Genomic DNA, 15027 nt, shown 5'->3' with positions numbered 1-15027 from the left:
TTGCACAGACAGGGTTTCCCTATGGGTTCCCTCCCCCTGCTCCTGCCCTCAGTGGGCAGTCTCTTTTCAGAGAAGGAGCCGGGGGAGAACATGGTATGTGGATCTTTGTTAATCTTTATTTTATTTATTTTTTTTATTTATTTTTTTTTTTTTTTGAGACGGAGTCTCACTCTGTCGTCCAGGCTGGAGTGCAGTGGCCGGATCTCAGCTCACTGCAAGCTCCGCCTCCCGGGTTCACGCCATTCTCCTGCCTCAGCCTCCCAAGTAGCTGGGACTATAGGCGCCCGCCACCGCGCCCGGCTAGTTTTTTGTATTTTTTAGTAGAGACGGGGTTTCACCGTGTTAGCCAGGATGGTCTCCATCTCCTGACCTCGTGATCCGCCCGTCTCGGCCTCCCAAAGTGCTGGGATTACAGGCTTGAGCCACCGCGCCCGGCCTATTTTATTTCTTAGAGACAGGATCTCACTTTGTCACCCAGGCTAGAGTGCAGTGGTGTGATCACAGCTCACCGCAGCCTCAACCTCCCGAGCTCAAGTGATCTTCCTGCCTCAGCCTCCCGAGTGGCTGGGACCATAGGCACACATCACTGCACTGCGCCCGGCTGCTTTTTAAATTTTGTGTAAAGCGCCTCTTGACGCTCCCAAGGCTGTACCACAGCAGTCAGTGGCCAGCTCAGCAGAGGGGCCTCTGCTGAGCTGGCCGCCATAAGCCCTGGTACCCGAGGCTAAGTGTCCCTAGAGCCATCCCGAATCACCCATGCCGTTCCCAGATCATGGTGGCAGGGGTGCCAGGGGCAGGAATTCCCTCTGTCCAGTGCCCACTGGGCGAGTTTATGATCAGCCACTAGTCTCCAGGGAGTGAATCAAGCCCAAGGCCCAAAGGAGGGAAGAACTGAGTCAGGGGAGCCCCAGGAGGCTTGGACCTGATGCCCTAAACTCAGTTCAGAGGTCACTGCCCCTGTGTTGGGGCTGACCAGCTTTGCAGCGAGACCTAGACACATGACTTCCCCGGGGACCCTTAGGGTCTGCTACTTCCTGAGAGTCCCGAGACGTCCCTCTGCTCTGCGGGCAGTCACACTCATCCCCAGTGACTAGGGCTTGGGTAGTCCTCAGCACGACACTGGTTTTTCTGCTTGGCTGTGGAGCACTGTCAGGACACTTTTGGGATGTGGTATATGGAAAGGGCCCACAATGGGCTCTTCTTGGACTGTGGCCCACAGAGCCTTTGAAGTTCAGAGTCTTGGGAAGGGCTCCTCCCCATTTTTTTTTTTTCAGAGATGGAACCTGACTCTGTCGCCCAGGCTGGAGTGCAGTGGCGGGATCTCGGCTCATTGCAAGCTCCGCCTCCCGGGTTCACGCCATTCTCCTGCCTCAGCCTCCCGCGTAGCTGGGACTACAGGCGCCTGCCACCACGCCCGGCTAATTTTTGTATTTTTAGTAGAGATGGGGTTTCACTGTGTTAGCCAGGATGGTCTTGATCTCCTGACCTCGTGATCTGCCCGCCTCAGCCTCCTGGAATGCTGGGATTACAGGCATAAGCCACCATGCCCAGCCTCCTCTGCCTTTTTAAAAAATGTTTAATTTTAATTTTAATTTTTAATTTTTTTTGAGACGGGGTCATGCTCTGTCATCCAGGCTGCAGTGCAGTGGCACAATCTCAGCTCACTGCAAGCTCCACCTCCCAGGTTCACACCATTCTCCTGCTTCAGCCTGCCAAGTAGCTGGGACTACAGATGCGCACCACCACGCCTGGCTAATTTTTTTGCATTTTTAGTAGAGACGGGTTTCACTGTTAGCCAGGATGGTCTCGGTTTCCTGACCTCATGATCTGCCTGCCTTGGTCTCCCAAAGTGCTGGAATTACAGGTGTGAGCCACCGTGCCCAGACTAATTTTTATTTTTTAATTTTTTTTTAGAGATGAGGTCTCACTGTTGCCCAGGCTGGCCTCAAACTCCTGGGCTCCAGCGATCCTCCTGCCTTGGCCTCCCAAAGTGCTGGGATTACAGGCATGAGCCACGGCACCCGGCCTGAGGTGTGGACTTCCACAGCAACGGGAAAGAAAATCATAATCCCAGCAGAAAGATCTGCCAGGTACCTCCGAGGGCTTCTGAGGCAGGGTGGGGTCCGGCTCTGGCTGTGAGGACACAGTAGGGTAGCAGGGCAGCCTCCGAACCCCCACCGCTCACGGACAGAAACCGGTGAGTGGGTCCTGTGCAGGGGGTGCCCAGGAAAACCTTTCTGGGAACCAGTGTTTCCTCCCGTGTGAGTTGGGGGTGCTAACACCAGCCAAGACAATGGGATCACTGCAGCCCCTGGGGAACTACAGGCTCCAGGTAGGGGCCCCCGAGACTCCTGTTCAAGGACAAAGGCAGGACCGTCTTCTGCTCTCGGCAGGCATGACCAGACAGAACCCTGGCCATGGATGAGGCCTCCCAGTGTGACACGTTTCCGCCCCTGGGGCCCTGGGGCAAACACTTCTGGCTGAGTTCTTTCAGGATTATCAGATGAAAAAGGCGAACGCGCTGGCAGAGGGTGGAGCTGGCCTCAAAGTGCACACACCATGAGGGGGCAATGCCCAACCCGCAGCCACTGGGGCGCCCGAGGGGTGGCGTGCCACCGGCGGGCCTTAAGCCTCTGCGGGGAACGCCGGCTGAACGGGTTTCTACTTGGCCAGAGCCTCCTTCATTCTGAGAGTAAACATTCGCTTCATTACCGGATTTCTGCAAAGCACACTGGCGATCACGTTCTCAAGAATACTTTGAAAAGCATTCCACCAACATTATGGAGACATGAATGGGTTTCCGAGCAGTATCAAAAATTCACCCACCACCCCACTCCACCATCAGGGGTGTGTCTCCCCTCTGCAAGGTGACTGTCGCCATCTTCCTTCTCCTGAGTAACGGCAGAACATCCAGCTGTGTGGATGGACCATGGCCTACTTACCCACCTCTCTGCTGCTGGACATTTGTTTTCTAGTTTTGTTTGCTGTTAGAATTTTTTTTTTTTTTTTTTAGAAACAGGGTCTTGCTCTGTTGCCCAGCCTGGACTCGAACTCCTGGGTTCCTGGGCTCAAGTGATCCTCCTGCCTTCTAAGTTGCAGGCACACACACACATCACACTAGCTAACTGCTTTAAAATGTTTTGTAGAGACCAGGTCTCAGTATATTGCCCTGGCTGGTCTCAAACTCTTGGGCTCAAGCAATCCTCCCACCTCAGCCTCCCGAAGTGCTGGGATTACAGGATTGAGCCACGGTGTCTAGCCTAGAGTTCTTTTTTTTTTTTTTTTTTTGAGATGGAGTTTTTGCTCTTGGTACCCAGGCTGGAGTGCAGTGGCGCAGTCTTGGCTCACTGCAACCTCCACCTCCTGGGTGCAAGCGATTCTCCTGCCCTAACCTCCCAAGTAGCTGGGATTACAGGCATGTAGCCACTACGCCCGGGTAATTTTTTGTATTTAATAGAGACGGGACTTCACCACATTGTCCAGGCTGGTGTCAAACTCCTGACCTCAGGTGATCTACCCGCCTCGGCCTCCCAAAGTGCTGGGATTACAGGTGTAAGCCACTGCGCCTGGCCTAGAATTCTTTTTTTCTTTTTTTTTTTGAGACCGAGTCTCGTTCTGTCGCCTAGACTGGAGTGCAGTGGTGAGATCCCAGCTCAATGCAAGCTCTGTCTCCCGGGTTCATGCCATTCTCCTGCCTCAGCCTCCCAAGTAGCTGGGTCTACAGGCGCCCGCCACCACACCCAGCTAATTTTTTTTCGTATTTTTAGTAGAGACGGGGTTTCACCATGTTAGCCAGGATGGTCTCGATCTCCTGACCTTGTGATCCACCCGTCTCGGCCTCCCAAAGTGCTGGGATTACAGGCGTGACCACCACACCCGGCCAAGAGTTCTTTTTTAAAGTTTTTTTCCCACAAGTGTGGAAATCCCAGTGAGTGACTCTTTGTGCCAAACTGAAACACAGAGACAGAGCCCAGGAGTTTGAGACTAGCCTGGGCAACACAGTGAGACCCCAGTCTTTAACAAAAATTTAAAAATAGGCCAGGCGAGGTGGCTCATGCCTGTAATTCCAGCACTTTGAGAGGCTGAGGCGGACGACTGCTTGAGCCCAGGAGTTCGAGACCAGCCTACACAATGAAGTGAGCCCGTCTCTATAAATGATTTAAAAATTGGCCAGGCATGGTAGCTCACACCTGTAACCCCAGCTACTCGGAAGGCTGAGGCAGAAGAATCACTTGAACCTGGGGGGCGGAGGCTGCAGTGAGCCCAGATTGTGCCATGGCATTCCAGACTGGGCAAAAGAGTGAAACTCCATCTTAAAAAAAAAAAAAAAAAAGCTAGGTTTGGTGGCACACTCCGGTAGTCCCAGCATCACAGGAGGCTGAGGCAGGAGGACCGTTGGAGCCCAGGAGGTTGAGGTTGCAGTGAGCCATGTTCCCACCACTGCACTCCAGCCTGGGCAACAGAGCAAGATCCTGCCTCAAAAAAACAAAGAATACAAAAATTTGTCAGGCATGGTAGCATGCGCCTGCAGTCCCAGCTACTCTGGAAGCTGAGGCAGAGGACTGTTTGAACCCAGGACTCCAAGGCTGCAGTGAGCTAGGCTGGCACCACTGCACTCTTGCCTAGGTATAAGAGAGACCCTATTTCTAAAAAAAGAAAAAGAGCCTGTCATGCCAGCACTTTGGGAGGCTGAGGCAGGCAGATCACTTGAGGTCAGGAGTTTGAGACCAGCCTGGCCAACATGGTGAAACCCTGTCTCTACCAAAAATACAAAAATTAGCCAGGCATGGTGGTGCACGCCTGTGAGCCCAGCTATTTGGGAGGGTGAGGCAGGAGAATCGCTTGAACCCGGGAGGCGGAGGTTGCAGTGAGCCGAGATCACACCATTGCACTCCAGCCTGGGTGACAGAGCAAGACTCTTTCTCAAAAAATAAATAAATAAAAATAATTAATTAAAATAAATATAACAAAATTTAAAAAGAAAAAGAAAAGAAAAAGAAATACACAGATGGATATAAAGGGCTGACAGCACCACCCACACTCACCAGGACAGAGGACGCACAACCCTTGTGAGACGCCCCTCAGTCAGGTCTGCCTGCCGGTATCTGTGCAGCTGCATCTCTGCGTGTTTTATGCCTTTTCCAATATTCTTATCCTATTCTGTCCACATGACAATAGTATCAGGAGTGTCTCTCATGATTTTAAAATTTCTTCAAAATCCCATCTCCTCGAGGGACTGAAGACAATTTCCTCAATAAATCCCTCATTCCTGAAATGTGCAGGCTGTTTCTAGTTTATTGCAAAAGCTCTGGAAAATACCTTTAAACACGTCGCTCCTTACTTGTTCCTCAGCTCTCAATTACTGAATTCCTGAAGTAGAAATTGTTGGAGCAAATACTTCTTTTTTTCTCCCGGACAGAAGGGGTCTTGCTCTATTGTCCATGGTGGAGTGCAATGGTACAGTCATAGCTTACTGCAGCCTTGATCTCCTGAGCTCAATCGATACTCCCACCTCAGCCTCCCAAGTAGCTCAGAGTACAGGTGCACATCACCACACCTGGCTCATTTTTTGTAGAGGCAAGGTCTCACTTTGTTGACCAGGTTGCTCCCGAACTCCTGAGCTCAAGTAATCCTCCCACCTCGGCCACCCAAAGTGCTGGGATGACAGGTGTGAGCCATGCCCAGCCTAGAGCAAACCCTTTTGAAAGGATTTTGGCACAGGTTGGTCCATCACTTTCCCACAGGGGAGGAGTAATTTGCATTGCTGTCCCTTTCGCTGCAACTTGACCAGCAACGGGTTTTCTTTTTTTTTTTTTTTTTGAGACGGAGTCTCACTCTGTTGCCCAGGCTGGAGTGCAATGGCACGATCTCGGCTCAGTGCAACCTCTGCCTCCTGGGTTCAAGCGATTCTCCCACCTCAGTCTTCCAAGTAGCTGGGATTACAGGCGTGCACTACCACACCCAGCTAAGTTTTTCTTTTTTTTTTTGAGACGCAATCTCGCTCTGTTGCCCAGGCTGGAGTCCAGTGGCGCCATCTCAGCTCACTGCAAGCTCCGCCTCCCGGGTTCAAGCCATTCTCCTGCCTCAGCCTCCCGAGTAGCTGGGACTACAGGCGCCCGCCACCACGCTTGGCTAATGTTTTTGTATTTTTAGTAGAGATGGGGTTTCACCATGTTTGCTAGGATGGTCTCGATCTCCTGACCTCATGATCCGCCTGCCTCAGCCTCCCAAAGTGCTGGGATTACAGGCATGAGCCACCATGTCTGGCCATAATTTTTTGTATTTTTAGTAGAGACAGGGTTTCACCACGTTGGCCAGGCTGGTCTCGAACTCCTGACCTCAGGCAATCCTCCTGCCTCGGCCTCCCAAAGTACTGGGATTACAGGTGTGAGCCACCACGCCCGGCCTGGGCTGTAATTCTTCGTGCAGTTCCAGCCTGTTGGATAAGGCCTGCTGTTAGTGATCAACAGATCTAACAGATTCTCTGAATTTGAAGATGGAAAAATCGGAGTGAGGTTCCCTATCTCGGGAAGGTGAAGCCACCCAAACCTGCCATTTTGTCACCTTTGCCCGGGTGATGCTTGAGAAGAGAAAGAAGAAAAAAAGTTTTTGAAAGCTCACAGGCTCTTACCTTCTTGGTGTCCCATGCTTGCTTGGAAAGGTTTTTGTCTGCCTCTGATGTGGTCTCTTCCATTCCTGGGACTGTTAACAGTAAGACTGGGGAGGTAGGAGGGGGAGAAGGAGAATCAGAGAAGAAATTTCTTTGCAGCCGCATGGTGGCACCAGGAGGACACGTCCCTGACACACAGAGTCACGGCCACGGTAAGACTGCAACTGTCCTAACAGGAACTTCTGTGGACTGTACTAAAACCACAAAAAAGGGCTTCAGGACAAACATCAACAACTTTATTTATTTATTTATTTAATTAATTTATTTTTTGAGACAAAGTCTCACTTTGTCGCCCAGGCTGGAGTGCAGTGGCGCAATCTCAGCTCACTGTACGCTCCATCTCCTGGGTTCACGCCATTCTCCTGCCTCAGCCTCCCGACTAGCTGGGACTACAGGCGCCCACTCCCACGCCGGGCTATTTTTTTTTTGTATTTTTTGTAGAGATGGGGTTTCACCAGGGTTTCATCCATTAGCCAGGATGGTCTCGATCTCCTGACCTCGTGATGTGCCCGCCTTGGCCTCCCAAAGTGCTGCAATTATAGGCGTGAGCCACCGCGCCCGGCCAATCAACTTTAAATAAGTCAGAGAATCTGTGACTTAAGAAAAAATAGATCGGGCGAGGTGGCTCACACCTGCAATCCCAGCACTTTGGGAGGCTGAGGTGGGCAGATCGCCCGGCATCAGGAGTTCAAGACCAGCCTGGCCAACTTGGCGAAATCCCTCTCTACTAAAAATACAAAAATTAGCTGAGCGTGGTGGTGGTGACTCGTAATCCCAGCTACTCGGGAAGCTGAGGCAGGAGAATCGCTCGAACCAGGGAGACACAGGTTGCAGTGAGCTGAGATCATGCCATTGTACTCCAGCCTGGGTGACAGAGTGAAACTCTATTTCAAAATAAAAAAAAAAAAGAAAGAAAGACAAAGAGAAACAAGGCTGGGCACACAGTGGCTCACACCTGTAATTACAGTACTTTGGGAGGCCGAGGCAGGCAGATTACTTGAACTCAGGAGTTTGAGGCCGCCCTGGGCAACATGGTGAGACCTCATCTCAACAAAAAATAAGAAAGTTGGCCGGGTGTGGTGGTGCGCGCCTGTAGTCCCAGCTACGAGAGAGGCTGAGGTGGAGAGATTGCTTGAGCCTGAGAGGTGGAGGCTGCAGTGAGCTGTGATCGTGCCATGGCGCTCCACCCTGTGTGACAGAGCGAGACCTTGTCTCTAAAATAAAATAATATAAAACAACAGCTCTGGAGCCTGAGGATGTGTGGATTCTGCTTCCCACAGAGGACGCTGAACCAACATGGGCCTCAGAGGCCTCAGGCTGCAGAGAACAGCCAAGACTCTCTCCCAAGAGCAGCTGCCTAGCTTGTGTGTATATTTTTCTTTCTTTTTTTTTTTTGTTTTTTTGAGACAGTCTTGCTCTCCCACCCAGGCTGGAGTGCAGTGGCACCTTGGCTCACTGCAACCTGCCCCTACTGGGTTCAAGAGATTCTCCTGCCCCAGCCTCAGATTAAAGGCGTGTGCCACCACGCCTAGCTAATTTTGTTTTGTTTTGAGATGGAGTCCCGCTCTGTTGCCCAGGTTGGAGTGCGGTGGCGCGATCTCAGCTCACTGCAAGCTTCACCTTCCGGGTTCACACCATTCTTCTGCCTCAACCTCCAGAGTAGCTGGGACTACAGGTACCCGCCACCACGCCTGGTTAATTTTTTGTATTTTTAGTAGAGACGGGGTTTCACCGTGTTAGCCAGGATGGTCTCGATCTCCTGACCTTGTGATCCACCCGCCTCGGCCTCCCAAAGTGCTGGGATTACAGGCGTGAGCCACCACACCCAGCCCATTTCCCCATTTTCTTTATGCCTGTTGCACATTTCATTTTTTTTACTTGTAACTGGGAGACCAATGATGAGCACAGCCAGATAGACCAACCCTTCCTTGTTGAAAGCCAGGCTGCGAGGAGGCAGCCAGGCCAACCCCAGCCCTGTCACCACCTCAGGCCCTCCTGGGAGAGTGGGGATAGACAATGTGTCCCCGCCAAGCCCCCGCTCCAAGGCCACCAGGGGTCCCACGTCACAGCTCCTTTCCCGGGTTACAGTGTCCCAGGGGATGGTAACATCCTAGTGCCCACCCCTCGGATGTCCTGTGTTTGCGGGGACCTAGTAGGACAGGCAGCAGCCTCAGAACAGCCCGCTTATTAGGAACAGCAGGGAAGCCCCAGGCACTATTCCGTCCTCAGTACCCCGGGTATTCCAGAAGCCTCGTTTTCATTATGGAGACATTCTCTTCTCCCTCCCATCTCTGCTGCACGCTGAGCCGGAACCCCAGAGTGAGGTTCTGGCCAACAGTCCTCCTCCTCCTCCTCCTCCTATCAGCAGAATCTCCCTTGCGTGTTAACCACCCACTCAGTGAATCACAGCGATACAAGCATAGGTATGTGAGCCCTAAGCATGTGCAACTCCCTGGCTTCAGCGCCTTGGGCCGCAGCAGGTTCCCTGGGGCTGGCCTCACAGCCTCCACGCTCCCTCCCCTGATGGCACCGCCCCAGTTTTGAAGACAGCATATGCCCTCCTTGAACGTTCCCAGGGTGCCGCCTCCACTCCCGGCTTCAAATCGGAGCCAAGGACCTGGGTACAGATCTGCCCCCGCCACAGGGGTGTGCATGGCTCGGCTGGAGGCGACACTCTAGCCAAGAGATGGGAAGAGATGGCCTCTTCCTCACGCGCTATAGCTAGGACGGGCCCAGGGGCTGCAGGTGAGGAGAGTTCTCAGCAGCAGAGCCAGGAAACAGTCCAGCTGGAAGCCATGGAAGGAGCTGAACCTGCGGCTGAAGGTCGACCCCTGGCCTGCTCTACCGTGAGCAGACAAATGCTCCTTTTGCATGGGCTTGCTGCCGCTACATGTGAAAGAAGCAGCTGTGCAGCACCCAGACGTCATGGCCACATCCTCAATCCAGGAATGGGACCCAACGTTCGCCTGCAGGGTTGTTTTCTGTGCCTAGAAAACTCCTATGCACTCTTCAAAACCCAACTTAGGTAGCACCACCTCTGAAAGTTTCCGATCCCCTCCCCCGATCCCTCAGCACGGTCTGAGTCTTCCTTTGAAGGGCCATCTGCCCACAAGCTTGTGACCTCCTGGAGAACAGGGGTTACCTGCTGGACTTGCTTCACCCCAGCAGAGACACCCGAGTCCCCTGTCCATACCTCTTTTCTGGTGCACATCCTGGGACCCACTGGTAAAGGATTCTGGCTGCGTGGGCGTCATTGTGCTCTGGTGCAGGGCGGAGTCAGAATTGGTCCTGGCAGGGAGGGAGGAAGAGACAATGAGCCCGAGCCCAAGGCAGACAATGCGACAGTCCTGATCCCAGCCGGGACATGTTGGATGAACAGGGCGGCAGCTGTGGGTCATTTCTGTGAGCTGCTGCACCTGAGCAAAGCTCTCAGGACCTCATTCTAAAAAGAGGCACCAGAGTGACTGTGGTGTTCATCTGCAAAGCCCATGAAAAACAAAAAGGAGTCGGACGAGGTGGCGCACGCCTGTGGTCCCAGCGACTCAGGAGGCGGAGGTGAGAGGATCACTTGAGCCCAGGAATTCAAGACCAGCCTGGACAATAAAGCGAGGCTTCTTGGCTTTGGGGAAAGAATGGTGCCCTCCTGCTGAAACCTCCCAAAGAAGGAGCCCCACAGGTGCCCAGCCTTGGGGTATGAGGCTGGGCTGGAGACCTGTTACCAGGTCCCCTCTTGGTGACAAACACAATCGGGTGACTGCCCTCTGGGATGCTCAGTGTCACACACACACAGTGTGACAGGTGTAAGAGGCTTGGAGAAGGCCCCAGAAGGAATGAAGCCACTTAGAGGCCCCCGTGATTGGGAAGCCAACCTGAGGCAGGAAGGAGGTCTTCCTTCAACCAGCCCAGGAGATGCTTTTCCCTCTGCCTCCAGGGACCCCATTTCCCTCTGGGAACTGATGGAGAGAAGGCACAAGGCAACCCAATCTGCTCCTGGCTGCAGGTGCCTCAACAGTGGGTCCCCAGAAAGCCTCTTTGGCTGCCCAGCAAAATGTGGGTACAGCCACCAGCAGCTGTGTGTCTCTGAACAAGTGTTCTGACCTCTCTGTGCTGAAGTTCCTCATGTCTAAGATGGAGATGAACACAGTGCCTATTCCATAAAGCTCCATTCGTTTTATAAAGTTAATGAATGTGATGGTGGGAACAGGGCCTGACTTACGATACGGGCTTGGTGAGAATTTAATATTGTATATTATATATTGTATATATATACATATATATTTTGAACAGCTTGCTTACTTTTCTTCTGTTACTTAACCTGCGTATGTATGTGTGTGTATGTGTGGTGTGCGCGTGTGTGTATGTATGTATATGGTTTTTTTTTTTGAGACAGGGTCTCACTCTGCCCCCCAGGCTGGAGGACAGTGGCACCATCATGGCTCACTGCAGCCTCAACCTCCCGAGCTCTAGTGATCCACCCGCCTCGGCCTCCCAAAGTGCTGGCATTACAGGCATGAGCCACTGTGCCTGGCTCTATATTTTTTCTATTGTAGTAAAATATATATAACAGCCAGGCACAGTGGCTCATGTCCTGTAATCCCAGCACTTTGGGAGGCCGAGGTGGGTGGATCACTTGGGCCCACGAGTTTGAGACCAGCCTGGGTAATGTGGCGTGACCTTGTCTCTGCAAAAAAAAAAAAATTAGCTAGAAGCAGCGGTGGGATGATTGAGTCTGGGAAGTCAAGGATGCGCTCAGCTGTGATCACGTCATTGCACTCCAGCCTCAGTAATAGAGTGTGACTATGTCTCAAAAAAAAATTATATATACATACACACACACACGTTTGTGTACGTATGTATATGTGTGTATATATGTATAGTTTTAACTGTTTTTGAGTGTACAGTTCTGTGACATTAAGTAAATTCATGTGCAACCATAATCTATATTATTGTATGTTTTTATATTAACTATATTATTGTTATTTTAGGCTTTTGAGACAGGGTCTCGCTCTGTGGCCCAGGCTGGACTGCAGTGGCATGATCACAGCTCACTGCAGCCTTGACCTCCTGAGCTCAAGCGATTCTCCCACCTCAGCCTCCCAAGTAGCTGGGAATACAGGCACACATACATCTGGCTAATTCTCTCATTTTTCGTAGAGATGGAATCAGGCTGGTCTTGAACTTGTGGGCTCAAGTGACTCCTGCGTTGGTCTCCAAAAGTGCTGGGATTACAGGCACATGTCAGCCACTGTGCCTGGCCTGTATTTTCCTAATCTTCCATCCTAAATGTATTAATATAATTTTATCGGCCTGGCGCGGTGGCTTACGCCTATAATCCCAGCATTTTGGGAGGCCGAGGTGGGCGGATCACGAGGTCAGGAGATCGAGACCATCCTGGCTAACACGGTAAAACCTCGTCTCTACTAAAAATACAAAAACAAAATTAGCCAGGCGTGGTGGTGGGCGCTTGTAGTCCCAGCTACTCAGGAGGCTGAGGTGGGAGAATGGCATGAACCCGGGAGGTGGAGCTTGCAATGAGCCGAGATCCCGCCACTGCACTCCAGCCTGGGGTACAGAGTGAGACCCTATCTCAAAAAAAAAAAAAAAAAAAAATTTACATCACATTTTCAGCGGCTGTTGAGTAACATGGGTACCTTCTCTGAATACAGCATTAAGTAGGAAAGAGCAAGCTACAGTGCTGAATATGTGGTATCGTCCCACTTTTTTTCTTGCGATGGAGTCTCACTCTGTCACCCAGGCTGGAGTGCAGTGGCTCGATCTCAGCTCAGTACAACCTCCACCTCCCGGGTTTAAGCGATTGTCCTGCCTCAGCCTCCTGAGTGGCTGAGATTACAGGCACACGCCACCACGCTGGCGAATTTTTGTATTTTTATTAGAGATGGGGTTTCACCATGTTGGCCAGGCTGGGCTTGAACTCCTGACCTCAAGTGATCCGCCTGCCTCGGCCTCCCAAAGTGCTGGGATTACAGGCCTGAGCCACCACGCCCGGTCCTACTTTTGTTATTTTTTAAAGTCTAAATGGGGGGAAGGGAAATGTTAGAAGACCCTCCCAAAGCTGGAACTCCTGTCTTTCAGGGTGAGGGCTAATTTCTAGAACTTCCGGATGCATCTTAGTTTGGTCATTTTTATAAGTGACTGTCCTGCTTTTCCACGTGTAACCATGATGACAGTTTGGTTTTGTTTCCAATGAGAAGGGGGCGGGGGGGGCTCCAGCCACTGACCTTCTCCAGCTGGTGTCCGCGGGTGGCGAGAGGTACACAGTGCCGTAGGGGCAGCTGTCGGCGTGAGCGTGAGTTAAGGGGGCAGTGCCGCTGGCTGAGACCCCGCCTCCATCAACACACTCTCAGCCAGGGCTTCCTGCCCCGGGCTGGCTGGTTGGGCTCAGCCTGGAGCCTGCAAACAGCTGGGACCAGTAGGGCGGGGAGGGGGGCGGGGGGCGTTTCCTGCGGCCTTTCCTGCCTGGCTACAAGCAGCCCCCGTTCCAGGGGCTCCCCAGGGGTATGGCCCTGTCCACCTAGCACTCAGCACTCTGCTCCGTGAGCACACGTGCGGGCTGCACCCCTTCCAAGGGAGGGGATTCTGGGCCATGAAAGTGGGGCCCGTGGGGGCGCTGGGGAGTCTGAGTTCAGCTGACCCCGGTCTGGACTCTCCATCCTGGGCTGACGGGGTGGCTCCCGAGGCCCAAGGGCTCGGTCTGGGGCCCAGCTGGTCGAGCTCCCCCAGCCCACGGAAATGAGAACCGGAGAACAAGCTTCTCTCTTCTGGAGAGCCGGGGGATCCCGGGAGCAACCCGAGGCCGCTCAGACTCTGGTGTTGCGGGGCCCGGCTGGCTGAGCACCAAGGGGCGGCTGAGTTGTGGGGGGAGGGGGACTCTGGCTGATCTCTGCTTGACCGAGTTGCAGAGGCAAATTTTACTCCTGTCTTATAGAGATGGAGCCTCCCTTGGATGCGTCCAGATCTCACACAAACCCCCTCAGCCCCACTGCCTTGGCTGGGCTGCCCTCCGTGCAGCGCACGGGAGAGGTCTCATCAGCTCACAGCTCTGACTGTGGGCTCCCTGCTCACGGCCTTCCTGGCCCCACTGCACCGCCAGGTGTCTAAGCCCTCTGTGGTCAGGTATCACCTTCCTCAACTCCTGCCTTGGGAGCTGTTCTCTGTGCCCCCTGAGCCCCCAAGTCTGGCCAAAGGCTCTAGGGCTTGTGGCACAGCCTCCTCCAGGAAGTCCCCCAGGCTGCCCTGAGATCAAGCCTCCCAGTTGGTGCTGCCCTGATTCTGTCGCCAGAGCTGGAAGCAGGCAGCCCTGTCAGAACCTGCTGGGTAAACTTGGGGTCCTGCCAGCACCGACAGGGCCTGGCCCCCCACCCTCATCCTCTGGGGAAAAGGATATCTGCCGTCCGTGTTTGTCCACTGACAGGGGCCGGCGGTGCGGGGAGCCGAGCCGGCCGCGCTCCCGGTACACCCTGTCCACCAGCCCATGGTGCCGGGTGGTCCGGCTGGTGTCCAGGCCCGAGGATTGGAAGGGGGTCTGGGGGAGGAGATGGAAACAGAGAGAGAGAAACCCAAACAATGGTTACCAGCTGTGGCCCCAGCGCTGGCCCCAGAGTCTGATCGCAGGGCCCCCCACTCCGGAGCACCCTCGGCCAGCGCTCCACAGTCTGGGATGGCCTTCTTCCTTCAGCCCCAGCTCCCCGGCTCTCCAAGCACTGGGGGGCAGGGAGGGGGTGTGAGCCGGGGTCCCGGGAGCCAGGGTGGCAGGGGCGTGCAGTGCAGCTGGCATGCACAGGCCAGGCAGAGCGGCACAAGCTCGGGGCCAGCGCCCGCCGGGTGCCAGGGGTGTAGCCGGCCTGGGCAGCCCTCCTCCCCAGCCTCACCAGGTGCAGACAGGCCTCCACCCTCTCTCTCCGGGCCTGGCCGGCCTCCTACCCCCACCTACGTCATCCCTGGAGGGGCCTGCCAAGAGACGGCCCAGGGGCTTCCAGCCCAGCACTGTTTCGGGGCCCACCTGGCCAAGCGCGAGTTCCCGGGAGGCTTCCTTGTGGAGCCCAGGGCTGCTCTTGATTGAGACACGGCCCCCACACGCCCTCCCCTGCAGCCTTCTCCAGGCACTCCAGGCACCACCGGAGCCAAGTACAGGCACTTTCCGGAGCCATGGCCCACTGCTTGACTGGACGGGGCTTTCTCCCAGCACCTGGGGCTGGCACCGGACCGGCCCTCCCCAGGCCCTGCTACATGCCCGGCCTCATGCCCCCGGGGCTGCCAGGAGCCCGCCCTGACCCTGTGTTCCCCACTTGCCATCTGACCGGGGTGAGATCAGCAGGCCCTGCCAGCTCTGGATGCAG

General features: G+C 54.0%; 1 protein-coding gene across 21 annotated transcripts in view; it reads right to left on the bottom strand.

Annotated features, from left to right (window-relative positions):
- The window catches only part of CRTC1 (CREB regulated transcription coactivator 1), a 100717-nt gene that overhangs the window by 23440 nt on the left and 62250 nt on the right, over nt 1-15027 (bottom strand). For 14 of the 21 annotated variants that reach the window (XM_045380582.3, XM_045380584.3, XM_045380585.3 and 11 more), the window contains 4 exons: nt 14076-14213; nt 12910-12971; nt 9864-9958; nt 6632-6717 (listed from right to left, as the gene is read on the bottom strand). In XM_045380582.3, coding sequence (XP_045236517.1) covers nt 6632-6717; nt 9864-9958; nt 12910-12971; nt 14076-14213 — 381 coding nt within the window. The remainder of the gene's footprint in view (nt 1-6631; nt 6718-9863; nt 9959-12909; nt 12972-14075; nt 14214-15027) is intronic. The other 7 variants (XM_074026428.1, XM_074026430.1, XM_074026433.1 and 4 more) reach the window with 1 other exon arrangement.

The sequence above is a fragment of the Macaca fascicularis genome, chromosome 19 (assembly GCF_037993035.2).
Source record: "Macaca fascicularis isolate 582-1 chromosome 19, T2T-MFA8v1.1".
Classification (NCBI taxonomy): domain Eukaryota; kingdom Metazoa; phylum Chordata; class Mammalia; order Primates; family Cercopithecidae; genus Macaca; species Macaca fascicularis.
This window is presented reverse-complemented; position numbering and strand designations above follow the sequence as displayed.